Source organism: Crocodylus siamensis, chromosome 5 (assembly GCF_052110815.1).
Source record: "Crocodylus siamensis isolate JL-2025a chromosome 5, ASM5211081v1, whole genome shotgun sequence".
Taxonomy (NCBI): Eukaryota; Metazoa; Chordata; order Crocodylia; family Crocodylidae; genus Crocodylus; species Crocodylus siamensis.
Window position 1 is genome coordinate 4,296,605 of NC_143399.1, and position 21,213 is coordinate 4,317,817.

The window sequence follows — 21,213 nt, forward strand, 5'->3', positions numbered from 1 at the left end:
GTCAGCAGCTTGCCCTTCATCTCTTCTGCTCTAAAAGTCCTTGTCTTAAAGGGACCTAGCCCTGTCATCCTGTCCCATGTCCTGCCCTTGGTAATAGTGGTGTGACTCCCTGTTATGCTTACCCAGACCCACCCCAGGATCTCTGGGGGTGCATTTGGGGAGGTAGGGAAACCCCAACTTTCCTCGTTTACCCAAATGGGTACCCAGAGTTTCATCTGGGTAAGCAGGGAAGTCTGGGCAGGCAGTCTCAGGGCTGGAGGGGCCCCGATCCTGCCTGGGAACACCTGGGGTTTGCAGGACCAGGTCCCTCAAGAGCTGGGACCACATGTGGCCACGTGTCCCACAGCATCACCGGGTAGGACAAAGGGGTGAGGTGTGTCTGCTTTTTCCCCATGGTACATGGAGACACAGCTGATCTGCTTCATTTGGTGATATTTTTTTAGCCTCTGAGACCAGTGCACTGCTTCATAGACAGGTACTAAGTGTCAGTGATGTTGACAGTCGCATTCACCAGACAGGTACCAGGAGCATCATGGCTTACAGTATATCATTTCATGAAGGCAACTCCATTCTGTTTTCTCCCAGGGACAATTCCTACACCCAAGCTGTCTACGAACTCACCTATTTGGTGCATCACAGACTCCGAATCATCCCATATCACAGCGATTTCATCTATTGGCTCAGTCCTCAAGGCTACCAGTTCAGGAAGGCCTGCCAGATTGCACACCTCCACACAGGTATTTCTTTGCAGCTTGCACACCTCCACACAGGTATTGCTCTGCACCCTAGCTTGTATTGTTGGGAATGTTTGGTGCACTGCATGCGGATGCTGGAGGATCATGCTCTATGGAGGGAACAAGCATTGCCCGACCACCAGCTGTCCCACCTGACCAACATCAAAGGTTCATATGAGTTTAGCAGCCCACATATGAGTTTAGCTAGTGTGGGGAAGTCTCCAGCCTGGTTCAGGAAGGACTCCACTGAGGCTTGAGGGAGTAGCTCCAACAGCATGGCCCAAACACTCCTTGGCCTTGAGGCTGCACTTCAGATGCAGGCCCAGGTGCTTTCCAAAGGTGATAGCGTTTCCTGGGACATGAGCACTCAGGAACTGGACTGAGACTCACATCAGAGTTCACATCAGTTAATGAATAGCCTTCTTCAAATACCAGCTCGCTATGATGGCCTATGACACCTCTGGCCTGGAGCCAGTGACCTTTCCCCAAAATGGAATTATGCCCGATGGTTTCTGGAGTGCATAAAAAAACAATGAGCAGGGCCTTTATAGCAGATGTAGTAAGTTGGGCCATGGTGGAAGGAAGTCCCTACTCCTGACATGATGCTTTTCTGCCAAACTTTTACTGAGACAATAGAGGGTGAAGGACAGAGGGAGTCCCTCTAGGATCTGGGACAGTGTGAACACTATCATACATGTGTCAGAAGAGCCTCACAATTTGGAAAGCATTTAGGAACTGCTATGCTTCACCAGCTGTGGCTGAAAGCTGTATTTTACTTGCCACCTAATACAGAAAAGGTGATCCAGGAGCGGAGGGAGTCACTCAAGAATGAGCAAGAAGTTGAAAAAATCCAGACGAGGCATCATTTGGACTTTCTGGACATCCTTCTCCAGGCCAAAGTGAGTATCGCGGGGATTTGTGTGCACCGAACACAGCCAGGTGGAGGGCTTGTTCCCTGGTGAGGCACGAACGAAATCTGGGGAATCCTGAAGGCAGGCGGCCCAAGGGTTGAATAATGGGACAATTCTGTCTGAAATGAGGCCTTTTGGCTGAGCATGACATAAAAGGACACGGGGAAGAGGAGTGGGGCTTTCCCATCCAAGACTGGATTGAAGGAAACCTCAATAGATATGCTGCGGGGAGCAGTCTGGCAATCGTTCCCTTCTCCCCGGCACGTACAGGATGGAAAGGATGTCCTGCCCCTTTCTAACGCGCCGGCCTTGGGGGCTATAACGAGCAGAGCAACTTGGGATTCTTACTTGAATTGGCTAGTCCAAGGCTCAGTGATTGCCCCATTTATCACAGCTTTGCCCAGCAGCGTGACTGCATGTAGCATCCATTCCTGGGTGAATTTCTGCCACTGACAGTATTCCTGGCTTGTTAGGATGAAAACGGAGTTGGATTATCTGATGAGGACATACGAGCCGAGGTGGACACGTTCATGTTTGAGGGTCATGATACCACAGCCAGCGGGATCTCCTGGCTCTTTTACTGCCTGGCCCTGCACCCTGAGCACCAGCAGAGGTGTAGGGAAGAGGTCCAGGCAGTTCTGGGAGACCGGGATACGGTTGAGTGGTGAGATCTCATATTTTTTTTTATTCGATTCCTCCCCATCGACACCATTACTGCATGCCTAATATATCCATAAGTGATACTCAAAAAGCCAGGGCCTAATTTTCGAAGGGGCTGAGAAGACACAGCTCTCACCGACTTCACTCAACGTAGGGCAGGCCACGCTCTTCTGAAATCCAGGCTGTCATTATCTAGCTGGATAATTTGCCTTTCCGGGCAATGCAACCTGTGGCCTTCAAGTTCAGCCTGGGCAGGTCTAGGGAAAAGTAGTGAGGGAAGGGATATTGAATACTTAAGGTGCCTGGTCCTGCTTTTGATTCCTTCTAGGGACGACCTCAGTAAGTTGACTTACTGCACCATGTGCATTAAGGAGAGCCTGCGTCTTTACCCTCCGGTCCCCGGGGTAGCCCGGCAGCTCAGCAAACCCATCACGTTTTACGACGGACGGACTTTACCCGAAGGTCTGAACACCCTGTTTCCTCTGATCCTTAATGGTGGGGTCCCGCTCCCAGCTGCACTGGCCCAACTCCCATTGACTGCAGCGAGACCTGCATCTGAACTATGGGGGGACAAATTTGTTTCCAAAATTTGTCTGCAAATTTGAACTAGAAGGCTGCAGGTCCCACAGCCTGGTTGTTGGGTGCCATAGAGGACCGGTAGTACTAAACAGGCTGAACTAAAAACCTGGAGGTAAGCAGCAGCTCTGTTGTGTGTCCAGGGGTAGAGGGCAGGTTGTAAAAGGGCAAGAGACCGGGAGCAACTCGGTGTAACGCTGTTTCTCGCTGAAGTCAGTGGCAGAACTTCTGTTGACTTCAGTAGACGATTCATCCATAGACTTTTCATTCATAGACTTTAAGGCCTGTGTTTCTAGACAGACTCCCTATATAAGGCAGAGTACAGAAGATCATCAATTCCTGCATGGGTGAACTTGTCTCCTCTTTGTTTGCTTTGCAGGCTTTTTGGTAGCAATAAGCATCTATCTCATTCACAGAAATCCCAGCATATGGAAAGATCCACTGGTACGGTTTCTTTTAACCTTACGCTCATCTCTGATTTGCAAGCAGTGAGTTCCCAAACCCTTCCTGAATATTTCCAGAGCTAAGAAAGCACCTTCAGTAGCTGAATAGAAGCCTTTATTTATAGACGTCCATTGTCCCGTGACTTTTCTGTGTTGGCCTTCCGTGGCTTGGAAGGGTGCACCGATGTGGGATCCGTGCTCCTTGACACAAGAACACCTCAGGCCTAGGACATTTTAATCGTGGCTGTGTCAACCTCTGGCTGTCTCCCATGGACAAGTCAGGTCATCCAAGGCTTGATTGAAATCAGTAGGTATCTTTTGACTGATTTCAATGAGCTTTGAGATAATCTCTTGGCTAGTGATGAAGGACACGGCATTGAAAGCAACAAAGGGATTTCAGAGCTCTATGTACCTTCTCTGTGATGATTAGGTACTGTAGGAAAAAGCCTGTTCTCCAGTTAAATAGCGATACTAGTTATCTGTAGTTTCTTTTCTGTGAGACCCTCCTAATAACAATATAAATAATACTAGAGCTCTATGCCATCTAAAAACAGGAGATGCCCGACTCGAAAAATGGAGGCCGTCTTGGTGTATTTTTAGCTCATCCAAATATAATAGGACCTCATGAGATACTATTACCTTACTTAATCTCGTAAGACATTCAAGGGCTTGTTTGCCTCACATCCTCAGATAAAATGTTTCAGTGATGTGCAAGACATTATTATTAGGACATGCTATAGGGGCATGTCCATTAAGGGATGACGCACTTGAGTTTAACAAAGAAAACACCACCAGATACTAATAGAGCCAAGCTTCTTTAACTGCTTTATTTTGTGCCATAAACCAGTTTGAAATCTCAGGCAAGCAAATCTTTCTGGAAAACTCTCCCAATCATGACACTGTGCTGATGTCTGAGATCAGTGGCTTAGCTGTAAAATCCATTGATGTCAGTATGGGGCTATAATTTACAAAGGAAGAAGATTAAAGGCAGATGCCAAACCAAGCAACGGCTTAGATTTTCAGAGGTGGCTACTGATTTTGAGTGCTTTCAAGTTTGGGAGTAACCTACTGGAAACACCATAAAAAGACCTGACTTTTAAAGAGGGTCGAAGCAGTCACAGCACTCAGGCAACCCCCTGCTTCCAGGAACACCAGTATAGACCTACTAGGGGAAAATTTGCTCAGTTAACTGACTCTAACAAATATATTAAGACATAGAGCAAACTTTCGTCCTTCTTGCGACAGCCTCCTGCCGCAAAAAAACTAACCACAAACCTAGCAACGATGCAGCGTCCTTTAAAGAGTGTGGACAGGTCTCACGTGACAAAAACCCCACACGTACAAGAACTTCTAGCAGCGCCATTTAGTTATGCTGGCCCTAGCAATACGAACAGAGGCCTGGATATTTTGGGGTGATCACTTTTATTGGACCAACTGTATCGTTTGGAGAGATCTCAGGCACAGGGTATCCCTATCTCAACTAGATGGTTAGTCCAATAAAAGAGGCCATCCCTAAAAAATCCTTGTCTCTTGAGTATATCCTAGGTCATCACAGCTACATCAGTCTAACAACACAGGTTCCTGGTAAGAGATGGTTTGATAAAGAGCATAATACTGGGTCAATCCTCAACTGCAGTCCTCAATTGCACTTCTATGAAGCCATTGGAGCTATGCCAGTATCTGCTAGTTGATCTGCCTAGTACGTTGGCTGAGCGGTGGTGCAGTCATGATTCTTCCATTTAGAGGTGTGTGAAAGTCAGTATATTCATTTGGAGAAATACTGTTGAATTCCCTTCCCCCTTTCTTTTTTGATCATAATTTTCCATTTCAGAACCATGTTAGGGTCACTTGGGGGGTATTTGGGTCCTCCCCAAAACAGACATAGACCTTTAGACCAGAAAGAACCATTTTCATCCTATAGTGCGACCTCCTGCATAATATATTAGAAAACCTGCCAAGCTATTCCAGTGTTACTTCAGTCATTCTTTTTGGGCTGTGCCAAACGTTAGGGGTTTTCAAGACCTGGGTAGACCAAGCCTTTCCCGGGATGATGGAGTTGGGGCTGGCCCTGCTTGGAGCAGGGGGTTGGACTGGATGTGACCCCCTGAGCTCCCTTCCCACCCTCATTTTCTATGATTCTGTGATTTTCAAAAGGCAAGCAATCTTGATTTCAAACACCCAACCTTGACTCCCCCTAGGTCAGTTTTTCCAAGAGTTAAATTACAATTGCTATTAAAAATTAGTGCCTTTTGTCTAGTCTTGATTTGTTTAACTTCAACCCGCATCCCCTGAAATCCCGTCAATTGTCTCAGAAGCAAAAATTTAAAGGAGCCAAAATGACTAGTCAGGTCTGAAAATCCTGGCCAGTCACTCTGTAATGTCAATGACCACTAGGTTCTGGTTTTTCTTATTATGAGCCCTTTCGTTCTAGGTGTTTGATCCGTCAAGGTTTTCTTCAGAGGAAATCTCCAGTAGACATCCTTATGCCTTCCTGCCTTTCGCTGCTGGATCAAGGTAAGGTTAACCTTATAAAATTAAGAAAGAGGAAAAAAACTCCCATAAAATCCCTTTCCCCTGAATATACGTACATACAATTAGAACAGGGGTGTCAAAGATATGGCTGGGTGCAGCCCATGGGGGCTTCTGGAGGGGCTAGAAATTCAAGGGCAGGGCAAAGGGGAGGTGTGGAGCAAAGATGTTACAATCTTAATAGTTCCTATTCATTTGATATTAACAGTGGATTAAAGGTAGGACCCAGAAGCTCCCAAACTAGGTTGATGGTGCTGCTGACCTAAAACAGTGTACAAACACATAGCAAGAAGCACCTGAGCACTTATAATCTCAGTAGGCAAAAGAGGAAGAAAATCTTATCCTCATTGTACAGATGGGGAACTAAGGCACAAGGAATTTAAATGATTTGCTTCGGGTCTTATATGGAGTCTGCTGTGTCTCCGAAGCAGAAGTTTGTATGCTCTAACCTCTTCCTCCTTAGTGATCCCATCCCATCCCATCCCGTCATCCCATCTCCTCTCACCCATCGCTCACTGTTCTCCTTCACCTCTGACAACTCTGCCTTTTCCCTTGATATTGTGGTCTCTCCCATCTTAAAAAAGACCCTCCAGCTCTTTAACTACTGCCCCATCTCTCCTCCATCTTTGCTGTAGGAATCCTATAGGTCTAGCTAATGAGAAGAGCCAAGAGGAAGAAGATGGAGGCTCTTTCTAATAGTTACCATATGTGCTTCCATTTAAGTGTTGAGAAATGCACCTCCAGCAAGTTTGCAGGTGACCACAAGCTGTGGGGAGTAATAGATATGCTGGAGGGTATGGCTAGGATTCAGAGAGACCTTGACAAATTGGAGGAATAGACCAAAAGAAATCTCATGAAGTTCAATAAGGACAAGTGCAAAGTCCTGCACTTAATATATAACAATCCCATGTACGGGTACAGGTTGGGGACTGATTGGTTAGGCAGCAGCACTGGAGAAAAGGACCTGGGGGTGACAGGACAATAAGTGGAATATGATCCAGCATTGGCCCATGTTGCGAAGAAGGCAAACAGCATCCTGGGCTGCGCTGGTACGAGTGTTGCCAGCACATCAAAGGAAGTGTTTATCTCCCTCTATTCTGCACTGGTGAGGCCACATCTGGAGTCCTGTGTCCAGTTTTGGCCCCCCACTACAGAAAGGATGTGGACATGGAGAGAGTCCAGTGGAGGGCAGTGAAAATGGTTGTGAGGCTGGGGGACGGGACTGGTGAGGAGAGGCTGAGGGACCTGGGCTGATTTAGTCTGGAGAAGAGAAGACTGACAGAGATTGAATAGCAGCCTTCACCTCCCTGAAGAGGATGGAGTTGGACTGTTCTCAGTGGGGGCAGATGACAGAACAAGGGGCAATGGGCTCCAGTTGAAACAAGGGAAGTTTAGGTTGGATATTAGGAAAAATGTCTTCACTAGGAAGGTGGTAAAACACTGGTACAGGCTACCCAGACGGGTTGTGGACTCTTTATCCTTGCAAGTTTTTAACACCCAGGTAGACAAAGCCTTGGCTGGGATGGTGTAGTTGGAGCTGGTCCTGCTTGGAGCAGGGCGTTGGACTAGATGTGACCTCTTGCAGCCCCTTCCCACCTTAACTTTCTGTAATTCTGCGATTCTATGAAATGCTGCCAGAGCTAGTAGTTTTAGGGCACATCCCCGCAGCCCGAAGCGGTACCATACTCAGCACTGACAACTTCCAGTTTGGGAACTAGCCTCTGTGGAGTGAGTGCATAGCTTTTCCTTGCAAGTGCCAGACATACCTTTAAAGACTCTAGCTCTCTCTCAGGTTGACCACAAAAATCAATGTGAATCAGACAGGGGCAGGCCTGGACAACCAGAATGAGCACCACCCAAACACAGAAGGTCTGGCTTGCTAGAAGAATGAAGTTAGTTCTCCTTTGTTCTTGAAAATGAAGAGGAAAGCTGATCTAATGTCTACCTGGGGAGACTTACCGGCAATAAGGGTGCAAACACATGCCATGTTTCTACTGATGGTGCTTGTAGTCGTGTGCAAACCGATGTGAGTTACAGGGTGGACGGATCACTCGCTCTGGAGGAAGCTCCCTGCAGTTCACCTCCTCAGCACTAGGTGGGGCAGAAGAGCTAGTAACCTGTTTAGATTGATCAAGCAGCTGCTCCAGGACAAAACTGACTGGCGCTGTGGGCACGTACTATTAGTTTACTAACCATCATTAGTCCTAAGTATCCAAAGAATAGCTTTATTCCGAAGTGGAGTAACTTTCCACATTATGGGGCTGTACATCATGTGTCTGCTCCACATTTATGCTGATATCAAGTTGTTCGTGTGTCCTGTATCCATACCTTATATTATACCACTATAGTTACATTGATATAATTCCATTTTAAACACCCTTATTCTTAAACCAGTCCCAAAGGAATAAGCCATACCAGAAGACAACACTCTTACTCTGGAATAAGAGCATCCATACAGGTACTGGTGTAAGACAGGAAGGATTTGGGTTTGTGCTTCCAAAAACAAAATACAAAAAGAAAAAAAGAAATAATAATGCCATGGACCACATCTACACAAGACACTGCCTGCACAGTTGTTACTGCACTGTCATTTAGTACTTGCATAACCAAGTACTAAATGACTGCACAGTAACCAATGTTACTACACAGTAGCATCCCAGCATGGCTTCTGCGTGATGCCGATGGCATAGTAGCTCATTACTATTTCACAGTAGCACCATGTCGTGGTTCATGCCTTGCAACACTACTGTGCAATACTAACAAGCTACTGCACAGTAGTAATGAGCTCCCGTGCAGTAAGCATCTCGTGTCGATGTGGCTATGGAGCTGTAAGCATACAAACCAGGCTGGTCAAGCGTCTCTCTCCAGGTTGTGGATGAAGTAGATACCTTGCTTTCTCAGGTGGCATATTGCCAGCAGCTTCAAGCCTTACAGAGGTACCAAAGCTACTTGATAAACCTTATGGCAAAGAATCAATGTCACTGCTCCAGTGTCTTGAATGCAGTGACACTTAACATTTGCAATATGAAGAGAACTCCTTTCATTTTAACCACTATATATGACATGCTTAGATTGCATAAATGTAGAGATACATACATTTTAATGGCCAAAGGAATGTCACAGCCTAAAGAACCACAGCATCAACCCCTTAGTTTTTAAGCTATACTATGTCAGGAGGCATAATCTGATGGTCCTAGAAGAGGGCATCAACTGATGAGATGCAAGGAAATCACCCTCATTCTCTAATCAGTTCGAGGAAAAAAAATTAGCAAATGGGTTTGTCTAGCACTCAGAAATCACCTGTGAAGATAAGAGTGCAGAATGTCTGCGTCTACATGAGACATGTTAATGCACATTAGCCTTATTTAATGAACATTATAGGTGCACGTCAACACATGTGTGCCCTCAATGCGCATTAAAAATGGCAAAATTAGAGTAATCGTGCCTAAACTTGACGCCTGAAAATGCAGGTATTAAATTTAGACATGATTAGTCAAAGTGCATTAACACACATGTAGATGCAACCTGGCACTAACTTTAGTGGCAGGTCTGCCCAGCCACTAGGGGTACATGGCAGGGCTGCAGGGGTTTGTTGCGGGTAGGTCTTGTTTGAAACAATCTCATTTCCTTCTATGACCAGGTGACCTATCACCTGGACAAGGGAGAAGAGATTGATGTCATATATCTTGACTTCAGAAAAGCTTTTGATCTGGTATCCCATGATCACCTCTTGGCCAAACTGCCCAGTTGTGGCCTTGGCTCCACCATGATCTGTTGGCTGGGAAATTGGCTCCGTGGTCGGACCCAGAGGGTTGTGATTGATGGCAGTCACTCATCGTGGTGCCCTGTGACCAGTGGGGTCCCTCAAGGCTCTGTCCTGGGACCCATCCTGTTCAACATCTTCATTAATGATGTGGACACTGGAGTCAGGAGTGGACTGGCCAAGTTCGCCGATGACACCAAACTTTGGGGCAACGCATCCACGCCAGAAGATAGGCGGGTGATCCAGGCTGACCTGGACAAGCTCAGCAAATGGGCAGACGAGAACCTGATGGTGTTTAAGACCGAAAAATGCAAGGTTCTCCACCTTGGGAGGAAAAACCTGCAGCATCCTTATAGGCTCAGCAGTGCTACGTTGGATAGCACTACAGAAGAAAGAGACTTGGGGGTCATCATTGACCACAAGATGAACGTGAGCCTGCAATGCGATGCTGCGGCTAATAAAGCGACCAAAACGCTGGCGTGCATCCATAGATGCTTCTCGAGCAAATCCCAGGACGTCGTTCTCCCCTTGTACTCGGCCTTGGTGAGGCCGCAGCTGGAGTACTGCATCCAGTTTTGGGCTCCACAATTCAAAAAGGATGTGGAGAAGCTTGAGAGAGTCCAGAGGAGAGCCACGCGCGTGATCAGAGGTCAGGAAAGCAGACCTTACGATGACAGGCTGAGAGCCATGGGACTCTTTAGCCTGGAAAAGCGCAGGCTCAGGGGTGATCTGATGGCCACCTACAAGTTTATCAGGGGTGACCACCAGGATCTGGGGGAACGTCTGTTCACCAGAGCGCCCCAAGGGATGATGAGGTCGAACGGTCACAAACTCCTGCAAGACCGTTTCAGGCTGGACATAAGGAAGAATTTCTTTACTGTCCGAGCCCCCAAGGTCCGGAACAGTCTGCCAGTGGAGGTGGTTCAAGCACCTACATTGAACACCTTCAAGAGTAAATTGGATGCTTATCTTGCTGGGATCCTATGACCCCAGCTGACTTCCTGCCCTTTGGGCAGGGGGCTGGACTCGATGATCTCCCAAGGTCCCTTCCAGCCCTAATGTCTATGAAATCTATGAAAGTCCCTGTATGTGTAGACACCTGCAAAAAATAACGTAATGCACATTAGCTTAATGCAAATTAAATTTACTTGCGAGGGTGAGAAGCCAAACACTGATCAGATATGGGACAGAGGGATAAAAAAAAAATTGCTGGAGACTCTGGAACTTTCTAGAGTGGCTTAGGAGGGCACATGTGAGCTAGAGAAGGTGGGCTAATTCTGGAAATGGATTCAATAACTTCACACAGGCACTGCATGAGACTCCTTCACTGGAACCGTTTGGTAGCATGGTAATTGTGTTTGGCAGAGTATCAAAGCAAAGTGCAATCAAGGGTTCTCCTCAGGCTATAAAGTAGGGGAACTCTTGAAGAAGGCAAGGTTTCCAATGCATACAATTGGTGCCAGGAGAGATTCTGAATCCTCATCATGCATCTCTCTCTCTCTCTTCCCAGGAACTGCATTGGGCAGCAGTTTGCCATGAACGAGCTGAAAGTAGCACTGGCCCTGACCCTGCAGCGCTATGAATTCTCACCAGATCCAGAAAATCCTCCCATTAAAGTACCTCAGATCACCCTTCGTTCCAAGAATGGGATTCACCTATACTTGAAGAAAGTCCTGTGATGCTAAAACAGCACTGATTTTAATGGAGGAAGGGATTGAACCAAAGGGATAATGTGTTATCAGTTTATCGGACTAAGAGGGAGCGTCTACATGTGCATTTAAACATGACTAAATTTAATGCGCATTAAGCGATTTTTTTGCAGGTGTCTACATGTGCAGAGGCTTGGCACTGAAGGTAATGCCAAGTCCCTGCAGCCCTGCCATGTGCCCCAGTGGCTGGGCAGACTTGACACTAAAGTTAGTACCAGGTTGCATCTACATGTGCGTTAATGCATTTGCAAGTATCAAATTTAGGCACAATCAGCCTAATTTTGCCATTTTTAATGCACATTAAGGGCGCGCACATGTAGACATGTACCCATAATGTGTGATAAATTAGGCTAATGCGCATTAACATGTCTCCTGTAGCATCTTGGCCCAAGGACATCGACTTCCCTTCTGCCACCAGTGGAAAGGCCCATGTGTCATACCTTGCTGGTTTGATGGGAGGATTGGATCTTATTATATACCATGTACATCTACTCTTCATAGGAAGTGCACCCTTCTCCCAGCACTGACCCTTCCTCTGGTTTTCTGCACCAGGAGTCCCTTCCAGTGCCCCACATGTCTTCCTGTTGACTGCAGTGGGCACAAGACTGAATTGCAGGTTTCAGCTTCTCATATCCCAGCCAGTTTCTCATCTTGCAATGCTCTCTTTCCTCACATCTCCATTCTTATGGGCTCTTCCTATCCTCCTGTGCCTTTCCCCTCATCACCCTACTGCACCCTTCTTCCACGCTCTAGGCCTTTTGCAATGCCTGGCCCGTGCTTCCTTCTCTTTCAAAGCCCTGCTTACACTGTATTTCTTATGTGAGGCCTTCGAGAACAGCTCAACATCTCTCTTTCTTTCCCTCTCTTTCAATTTTTTAAAAGCCTTGATTACAGTTGGGCTGTTGACCTATGTGCAAGCCACAGGGCACTGCCTTAGGTGATTTTCTGGGTTAATTAAAATAATGACTAAATAAAAGTAGCCTTGTTTTTTTTCTCATTTAAGCTTATGGCTAAGCATAGCAGAAATGCTAGAGAAGACACACACACATAAACTTCAAGTTGCCCTGGCAGATCCTCAGTTAGAGTAAATTAGCACAACTCTAATTGTTTTGCAATGTAAGGTGACTGGAGTCCAATTGCAACCTACACAAGTTCATTGCCTCTGCCTGAAATGGCATCCTTGCAGACACACAAACCAGCTGCTGGCACCTGTCGGTCATCCTGTTGGCTCTCACCCATCTCCTGGCCTGTCCCTTGACTGCCCCTCCCCAGGCAAAGTAAGAGCTCGCTAACAAAGTCTGAGCTCTAGCCCAAAGTCAAAACACAAAAGGTGAACGATTTGTGAGAAGAAGCATGGTTTTGACCTTAGCATGGTTTTGGGTGGGGGAGAAGCACCAGCTTATGAGGTCAAGGTGACTCTGGACAGTGGGGGTGGCTCGGAGGGGACATGGATGTGTGCGCCAAGGTCTCTCCGTGTCACCCCCTCTCTGCCCCAGCAGCATCACCCCTGCTGTCCCCTGTCCCCAGAGCAGACTCTGTATGTCTGCAAAGCCCCCGTGGAAAGGACTCGCGTCCGGGATACAGTTAATCACTTGTCAGAGCAGTCGTAGTGCCACTGCCCCCCCAAGCCCATGTTTCCCTTTGGGGGTCTGCTGCATCCTCTTACTTCTCCAGGGCGGCACCCTTGGAGCAGAACCCCGTGCCCAGGGCTTTGCAACCAGCCATGCTTAGTTTCCACCGTCCCTGAGCCCTGAGACCCCTGGGTTGGGCACCTCACCCTGCCCAGGCCCGTCTGCCCTGGGTGCTGTCAGGGGGCAGCGCACGATTTGCAGGGAAGTGGCACAAGCACCATGGATCCCAGCAGGAGACAGCGAGCAGCTTGCACGCTGCTATGAACTGCGTGCCCAGACATGCATCTCATCCGATACCAGACAAACAAGAGATTAAACTGCAACTCTCCCAGCTGTAGTAACACCACCTTTATTTTGGTACCCACAAGAGCAGCCCCGCTGAAGCAGGACCTCAACAAATTAGCTGAGAACTTATCGCTGCTACCTTTAGCCAGAGGTGAAAGATTTATACAAACTGAAGAAAAGCCAAAGCCTGCTCCCTGCCCCGGGGCCAAGACATAGTGAGGCCTCTTCCCCCAAATACTGATTCTCCCTCGCACCTCTCCCCTGCGATTTTTAGGGCAGGCTGCCTAGCTGCATAATTCATAAGTCTAGGGGAGATGTCTGGAGAAGGGCCAGTCCTGCAAGATTTTCTGAGATTTAACCTGAAGGAAGCGGGAGGAATGGGGCATGGGAGGTGCAGAGTGGAGCTGGTGTGTTTGGGGGGTGGTGGTTGAGCAGGGCTGGGCTGGGTCTTTGGTTTGCTCATTCCCGTGCTTCTGAAAGACCAAAACAGGCCTGTGAGCCCCGAGGTGCATGTAACCCCTCCACCCCGTCCCGCTCAGCCCTGCAAAAGGACCAGTCCCAGAGACACTTTGGAGTACTCATAGGCATTTACCATAAAGAGCTGGAACAGACGCTCTCCTATCACCTTCTGCACGTGCTCCTCCACAACGGGAAACGTCTGGACAAAGTGCTGCAACAGAAGAGCTGCGGTAAGTGAGTGTACGGGGGAGATGGGGCGTCATCTGGCTCCACTCAAAGCCAGCCCCTTCACAGCGTGACAGTGTACCCCAGGACAAGAGGAACAAGGGGCTTTCGGAGCTATCTTTTACTGGATCACCCATAACTGTCGGGTGATTCATTCATGATTCGTAGGCAGGTGCGGGAGTGGGGAAGAACAAACTCTTCCCGACACACCAACAGCATGGAAGACAGCGGTTTTGTTACATATCTGAATCGGGGTCTTTTTGGCATCTCTGCTGCAGAGTGAGTGCAAGGTGTCCTGCCTTGCTGGGCAAGCAGTGGCCCTGCTTCCTGCCAGCCCTGGGAAAGCCTTGGCCGTTCCAGCTGCTCCTGCTGCAAGGTGGAGACTATGGCTGGAAGCACAAATCTGCCATTGAGTGTGAGCAGTACTCTGGGGAATGAGACCAGCAGCACCTGGGGCAAGGGGATACGTGGGCTTAAAGCAAGGTGCCTAAAGAAATCTCGATAGGAATGTACTTGAGAACCTCACCCTGATGTATCTATGTGCATCTACAAGCGCACATTTACTGCGCAGTAACCAAAATTACTACGCGGTCCAGGCACGCATCTACATGTGCATGCCTGCACTGCACGGTAAATATGGCAACTTATGCTGGCTTGAGCATAAATTTGAAACCTGCATCGTGTGTATCAAATCTACAACCAATTAATTACTGTGCAGTCACTCACATGTAGATGCTTTACCGTGCAGTAACACGATGTGGGCTGATTTGGGATTAACTTTACTCCCAAGTTAGTCTACGCACAGTGTTAATGTGTTGTAATGCCTGCATGTGTAGATGGCGGCCTATTCCCCTCTGTCTGAGCAGTAAATTTTAGCCAGTGTAAATGCACGTGTAGACATGCCCAGTGACTCTGTCTGGCACCTCTGTCTGATGAGCAAAAGCAGAAGCAAGACACAGACCATCAGCCAGGGATGAGAGAGATTCCTGCTTCAGTAAGCACAAAAATTAGTAGCAAACTTCAGCCAGGAAAAGATTTCTGTACCAATTAAGCACAAAAAAGGAGCAGATGCTGAATCAGACAAAAGATTTGTGCACCAGCTAAAAAACAGAATTAATTCCTTGCATAAAGGGACGTATTTGGTAGCCGAGTTGGTCTGCGACACAAGTTTTGCATTTCTACCTTGCCATAACTGATGCCTAATGAAAGCTATGACCACACAGAAGCTGGTTTCACTCTATCTTTGCACACTCAGGAGTAGCCCTGTAGAGACAGGGCCTCAAAAACTGAGTCTGGACTCATCACAGTTCTTCTGCATGGACATCTTCAGTACAAGGCAAGATATTTATGTGGATGGGGAGAGGCCCGAATAGGCCTGCACGGCTCCCACACCGCAGCTGGGGACATGTGTGCATGCATGTGTGTGTGATTGCACATGTGTAATTGCATGCACATGTGTCTGCTCCGTGTGGGGATGCATGTGTGGGCCATTGCACTCGTGTCTGCTCTGTGCAGGGTGTGTTTGTGTGATTGCACGTGTGTGGTTGCATTCACGTGTGTCTGCTTCCTGCAGGGGCATGTGATTGCATGCATGTGTGTGTCATTGCATGCATATGTCTGCTCTGTGTGGGGTGTGCTTGTGTGTACAAGCCGGAGTATAGAGAGGAGACTTCTGGAGGAGCCACCCCCTGGGGAATGCCCATCCCCAGGCCAGGGTGAGCAGGGATAGGAGCTGGGCAGGTGCCCCGTGCTGCATTCAGGCGGCCCCTGCCTGCCCCGCCCCACCGGGGCATGTGAGGGGAAGCAGGGGGACGGAGGGCAGGGGCTGCCCGAGTGCAGGCGTGTGTGTCTGTGTGTGTATGTGTATAGAAATATATATATATATTTAGAGAGAGAGAGAGAGGTACTGTTTTAGGGGTGTGTGTGTGTGTGCATGTGTGTGCGCGCGCACGTATAAGATATATATATATAAAACTGCACCTCTAAATATATATATATAGTATGTGTGTGTGTATGTATATGTATAGAAATATATATCTATTTAGGGGTACAGTTCTGTATACCTATTTGAAGGATGAAATGTCATCCCCTTGGTTAAGTAGCTATCCCTGCCCTACCGTGTAGGAAGCCCACCTCTCTGCGGCAGCTCCTCTGTGAGACCCCCAGGTGACTCCTGCAGCCATTAGGAGTCGGCTTGCTGGAGTCCTGTGAAGGCTTCAGCTGGGATCAGGGCTGGCGACAGAGCGCCCTTCCTTTGCTCCTCTGATGAGCAAAGATGTTGCATTTCTGGGGCTGTCCATGGACCCGTTGAGCTACTGGGGAAGAACAGGGTGTTTGCCTCGGGGACAAGAGAGGCTGTTCTGGAGAGCAGAGATACTCCGGCAACATGACCAATGCTGGGATCTACAAAAAAGTCTCATTGCACTACTTTGAACTCATTCAAAGGAAGCCGTCCATGCTGGCCAAACCCTTGGTTTGACACCACCGTCGCACGAATGGAAAGAGTTCAAATGAAAACAGAGAATTGGCTCCCTTCAGGATCCTGCCAACTCTCCGAAATTAAATGCCTCTGAGATCTAGCAGTCATTAGCTTACTTCCTATTCACTGAGTGTCAGTCTGGGAAGCCAGAAAGACAGAGCTTGTAGTAACGGAAGTGAAACAAGGAATGCGCCAGGTAAATTTTGATCCGGGATGTTCAAGAGGAGACTGGACAGTCTCATCTGACCCCAGTTGTTTTTCCCAGTTGTTTTCCCCTCCCTATATGTATGTGTGCATGTATAAACACACACACACACATATATATATTTATATTTATATATACACAGAAATATTTTTGCAAGGAAAAAAAAATAGTGCAGCCCAGATCTCTTAACCCCGGTGAGTGCCTGGCCTCCAGCCGACTGTCCCTTCTGCCCCAGGCCTGACCTTTCTGCCGCAGGGGGTGTTGGCGGGGGCAGCCCTTGCAGGGCTGTTACTTTCCAGGCTGGGAAGCAAGTTCTCCCTTCTGCCATGAGCCTGGCAGACGTTGGCCTTGGCTGCTTAGGAGGTAAAACTGGCAGTCTGGGTAAATGTGATCTCTTTTATTAGATCAACTAACTATTGGGAAAACAATGTTCTTTGCAAGCTTTTGGGAACCAACAACCTTCTTCAGGCACAGGGAGACTCACTTCAGGCTGGGGAAGTGGGGGCTGTGGGTGGGGAGTGAGGGGCACCGGCAGGGACAAGGGGATGTGGGTCAGGAGTAAAGGGCACCGGCAGGGGTTGGGGGGGATGTGTGTGGGGAGTGAGGGGCACTCTCCCTGGGCCTGAAGAAGGGTGTTTGTGCCTGAAAGCTTGCAAAGAACAATTTTTCCAGCAGTTTAGTTGGTCTAATAAAAGATATCACATCTACCCAAAGAATCTTGTCTTGCACAGAGTATGAATGACCTTTGTGACATATTTTCCCTGCAAACTGGTTGCAGCAGCCAGAGCACTTCCAGCAGCAACAGCAAAGTGATGCGGTGATGCATCTGCACGTGGTACCATCCGCTCAGCCTGGGAGCTCCATGGCTTCCCTTCCCTCTTTCTCAGCTCGGCCCGAGACAGCCCGCAGAGCCAGCGCTCACAGCCGCTGCCCGAGGGACACTGAGGCCACAGGAACTTGCATGAGAATTGCCCTGCAAGCAGAGCAAAAGGGCAGTTCTCCTGTGGACACATAGTCCCGGGGGTGGCAATGCTGGGATGGCTGCTACCTTTGTACTGAACTTCCAGCTCCACGAAGCGCAGCATGCCCAGCACGGCCTCCACCACGCTGGGGTGGCTCTTCCCCATGATTGCCTGGCAGCAAAGGAATAGGCGGGATGTTAATTCCTTGACTTTTGCACATCTGTAGCCCAGTGAGATGTTCACCTGGGTTTGGCAGAGACCTAAACAGCTGGCTGTGCTGTGGCACGAGGCAAATCGACCCAGGCCACAATTCTGCAACTTTTACTCCATTTCAACCTCATGTGTAAATGACTGTCCCACCCCTGTTTTGATGCAAGGACTAATCAGCCCTGGAATTAAATTGGTTTTAGCCCCACTGGTGCTCTGGAACAGCCTGAACCTGCCAGCGGCTCTGTCTGTGCACACACTCTCTTATCAATGCCGCGTGCAACAGAAGAGATCAAGGTGCAGGCTTTAAGTTCAAGGGTCAATAATCCAGTTTGGGAAGTGCAGGATTTAAGACTGAAGCACTACAGACCATATGCTCAATCCCGACATAGGGTTTCCTTTGATAACAGCTGGGCTTCTCCAAGTAGTGAGAGCATCATCTGAGTTTAAGACTGGGTTTTACTCTCTTAAAGCCAGGATAATACAAGGCAGTTTCATGCTTGCCTTTCAGAAGAAGTAACAGGCAAGAGGAGACGGGGAATGATAAAGCATCGTCTCCATTCAGTATATTCAAAAGGGTGCAGGCTTCACATCGGTGTGGCCTTACCCACATTGGGTGCACAGCCCTGCACACCTACAGCTGAGTTACAAAACAGTGGGTGTGTCTACACATGCATTAATGCCCTTTAGTTGTGCACACTAAATCTAATACCTCTGTGGGTCTACACATTCATTAATGAGCTTTAGGTAATGTGCATTAAATTTAGGACCTTCACAATGAGGTACTAGAAAGGGGTGCATTAGTCTGTTTTAATGTGCAGTAGCTAGAGAGCCCGTTTTTTGTGACACTTGAATGCACATTAAAATAGGCGAATGTGCATCAAAGTGCATGTGTAGACACGCCCTCCATTGTGAGGTACTAGGAAAATGTGCATTGGCTTATCTTAATGTGCATTAACTACAGCATGGTTTTTTAGTGACGCTTTAAAGCGCATTAGCCTATTTTCATAGTTTCATAGTTTCTAGGGTCGGAAGAGACCTGAGCAAATCATCAAGTCCGACCCCCTGCCATGGCAGGAAAGAGTACTGGGGTCAAACGACCCCAGCAAGGTGTTCATCTAACCTCCTCTTAAACACCCCCAGGGTTGGAGCCTGCACCACTTCTCTGGCAAGTTGGTTCCAGCTCCTAGCCGCCCTGACCGTGAAGTCGTGCCTCCTGATGTCTAGTCTGAATCTCCCCTCTGCCAGCTTGTGACCGTTATTCCTGGTCACTCCTGGCAGTGCTCAGGGGAACAGGGATTCCCCCAGTGTCTGCTGATCCCCCCTAACTAGTTTATAACAGGCCACTAGATCCCCCCTCAGCCTTCTCTTGTGGAGGCTGAACAGGTTCGGGTCCCATCGCGTCTCCTCATAGGGCCTGCCCTGCTGCCCCCGACCATGTGAGTGGCCTCCTCTGGACCCTCTCCATGCTGTCCACATCCCTCCTGAAGTGCGGCGCCCAGAGCCGGACGCAGTACTCCAGCTGCGGCCTGACCAGTGCCGCGTAGAGGGGGAGGATCACCTCCCTGGACCTGCTCGAGATGCATCTGTGGATGCAGGACAAGGTGCGGTTGGTCTTCCTGACCGCGTCCCCACACTGCCAGCCCATGTTCATCTTGGCATCAGTGATGACTCCAAGATCCTTTTCTGCCTCTGCCCTGACGAGAGGGGAGTTCCCCAGCCTGTAGGGATGGTGCCGGTTCTTCCTCCCCAGGTGCAGCACCTTGCACTTGTTGGTGTTGAATCCCATCCTGTTCTTATCCGACCACCCCGTGACCTGTCTAGGTCTGATTGCAGCCTATTCCTCACTTCTAGTGTGCCCACCTCCCCCCACATCTTAGTGTCATCAGCAATTTGAACAGGTGCTTTTTACCCCCTCGTCCAAGTCGCTGATGAAGATGTTGAGCAGTGTGGGCCCGAGGACCGAGCCGTGGGGGACCCCACTGCCCACGTCCCTCCAGGTCGAACATGCCCCGTCCACCACCGCTCTCTGGGTGCGGTCCTCCAGCCAGCTGGCGACACATCTGACTGTGTGGGTGTCCACACCACAGCCCCCAGTTTCTTAATGAGAACGGGGTGAGAGACAGTGTCAAAGGCCTCCGAAAGTCCAGGAAGACGATGTCCACTGCTACCCCTGCGTCTAAGGGTTTGGTGACCTGGTTGTAGAGGCCGCCAGGTTGGTCTGACAGGACCTGCCTCAAATGAACCCGTGTTGGTTGCCCCTGAGCATAATCTTCCCCCCGGCCCGTTGTGGACATGTGCCAGGATAACTCTTTCAAAAAGCTTGCCCAGAACCGAGGTAAGACTAACTGGCCTATAGTCCCCGGGTCCTCCTTCCTCCCTTGTTTGAAGATGGGAACCACGTTGGCCTCTTCCAGTCCTCTGGCCCCACACCATAGCACCACGAGTGCTCGTACAGCCGTGCCGGTGGTCCCGCAATGACCGTAGCCAATTCCCTCAGCACTTGGGGGTGGAGATCGTCTGGACCCGCTGATTTGAATACATCCAGCCCCACCAGAAGTTCTCTAATTAGTTCCACACTAACCTTTGGACTAGGTGTGCCTCCCCTGTGGTTTAAGGGGAGCCCAGAGGGGGGGTGACTGTTCTGGTCCCTGCTCAGGAAAATGGAGGCAAAGAAGTCCTTAAATATGTTAGCTTTGTTGTCTGGTGTGATGACCATATTTCCTAGCATGTCCCGCAGGGGCCCCACATTACTTGGTACCTTCTTTTTGCCCCCTATGTATTTAAAAAAGGACTTCTTGTTGTCCTTGATCCAGGTCGCTCGTCCCAGTCCCATCTCCGCCTCGGCCTTCCTGACCCCTTCTGCAGCCCCGAGCAACCACAGTGTAGTCCTCCCTGGGGATGGCCCCTCCCTGCCATTGGGTGTGTGCCTCCCTTTTAGCTAGGAGATGTTCCCGGATGCTTTTGGTGGCCGTGGGGGCTTTTGTGCCCTCCTGCCCCCTTTGATCTGTGTTGGGATTATCTCCTTTTGGGCTTGGAGGATCATCTCCTTAAGGAGTGACCACTCTTCTTGGACACCCGGCTCCCCTCCCCTCCAGGACCTCAGTGCCTCCTCGACTAGTCTCCTTAGCTCATTGAAGTCCACCCTCCTGAAATCTAGGGCTGCTGCCTTGCTGGATGGTAAAATCTTTTACCTTTCATGAAGAGTTGATTTTATAAGTTGATTTCATCCTCTTGAAACTGCCTCACCCCTCCCCTGGCCCTAAAAACCTTAATACATCCCTCTGTACTTGTGAAAACCTCTGTTTTGCCCCATGAAAGCATCTCACCTTCAAGAATTCACCATTGCATCCCAAAACCGGTGACTCTCTGAAAACCAGAAGCTGAAGAAAGAGCACAATAAAACTTCTGACATGAACATAAAGAAATTTTATT

The 21,213-nt window shown here is 48.8% G+C and overlaps 1 protein-coding gene across 1 annotated transcript in view; it reads left to right on the forward strand.

Annotated features, from left to right (window-relative positions):
* The window catches only part of LOC149863405 (cytochrome P450 4B1-like), a 29,148-nt gene extending 16,858 nt beyond the window's left edge, over positions 1–12,290 (forward strand). The window contains exons 6-12 of the mRNA XM_090048654.1: positions 586–737; positions 1,527–1,633; positions 2,119–2,309; positions 2,634–2,767; positions 3,261–3,325; positions 5,756–5,838; positions 11,127–12,290. Coding sequence (XP_089904780.1) covers positions 586–737; positions 1,527–1,633; positions 2,119–2,309; positions 2,634–2,767; positions 3,261–3,325; positions 5,756–5,838; positions 11,127–11,295 — 901 coding nt within the window. The 3' untranslated portion in view covers positions 11,296–12,290. The remainder of the gene's footprint in view (positions 1–585; positions 738–1,526; positions 1,634–2,118; positions 2,310–2,633; positions 2,768–3,260; positions 3,326–5,755; positions 5,839–11,126) is intronic.
* Positions 12,291–21,213: the final 8,923 nt, after the last annotated feature.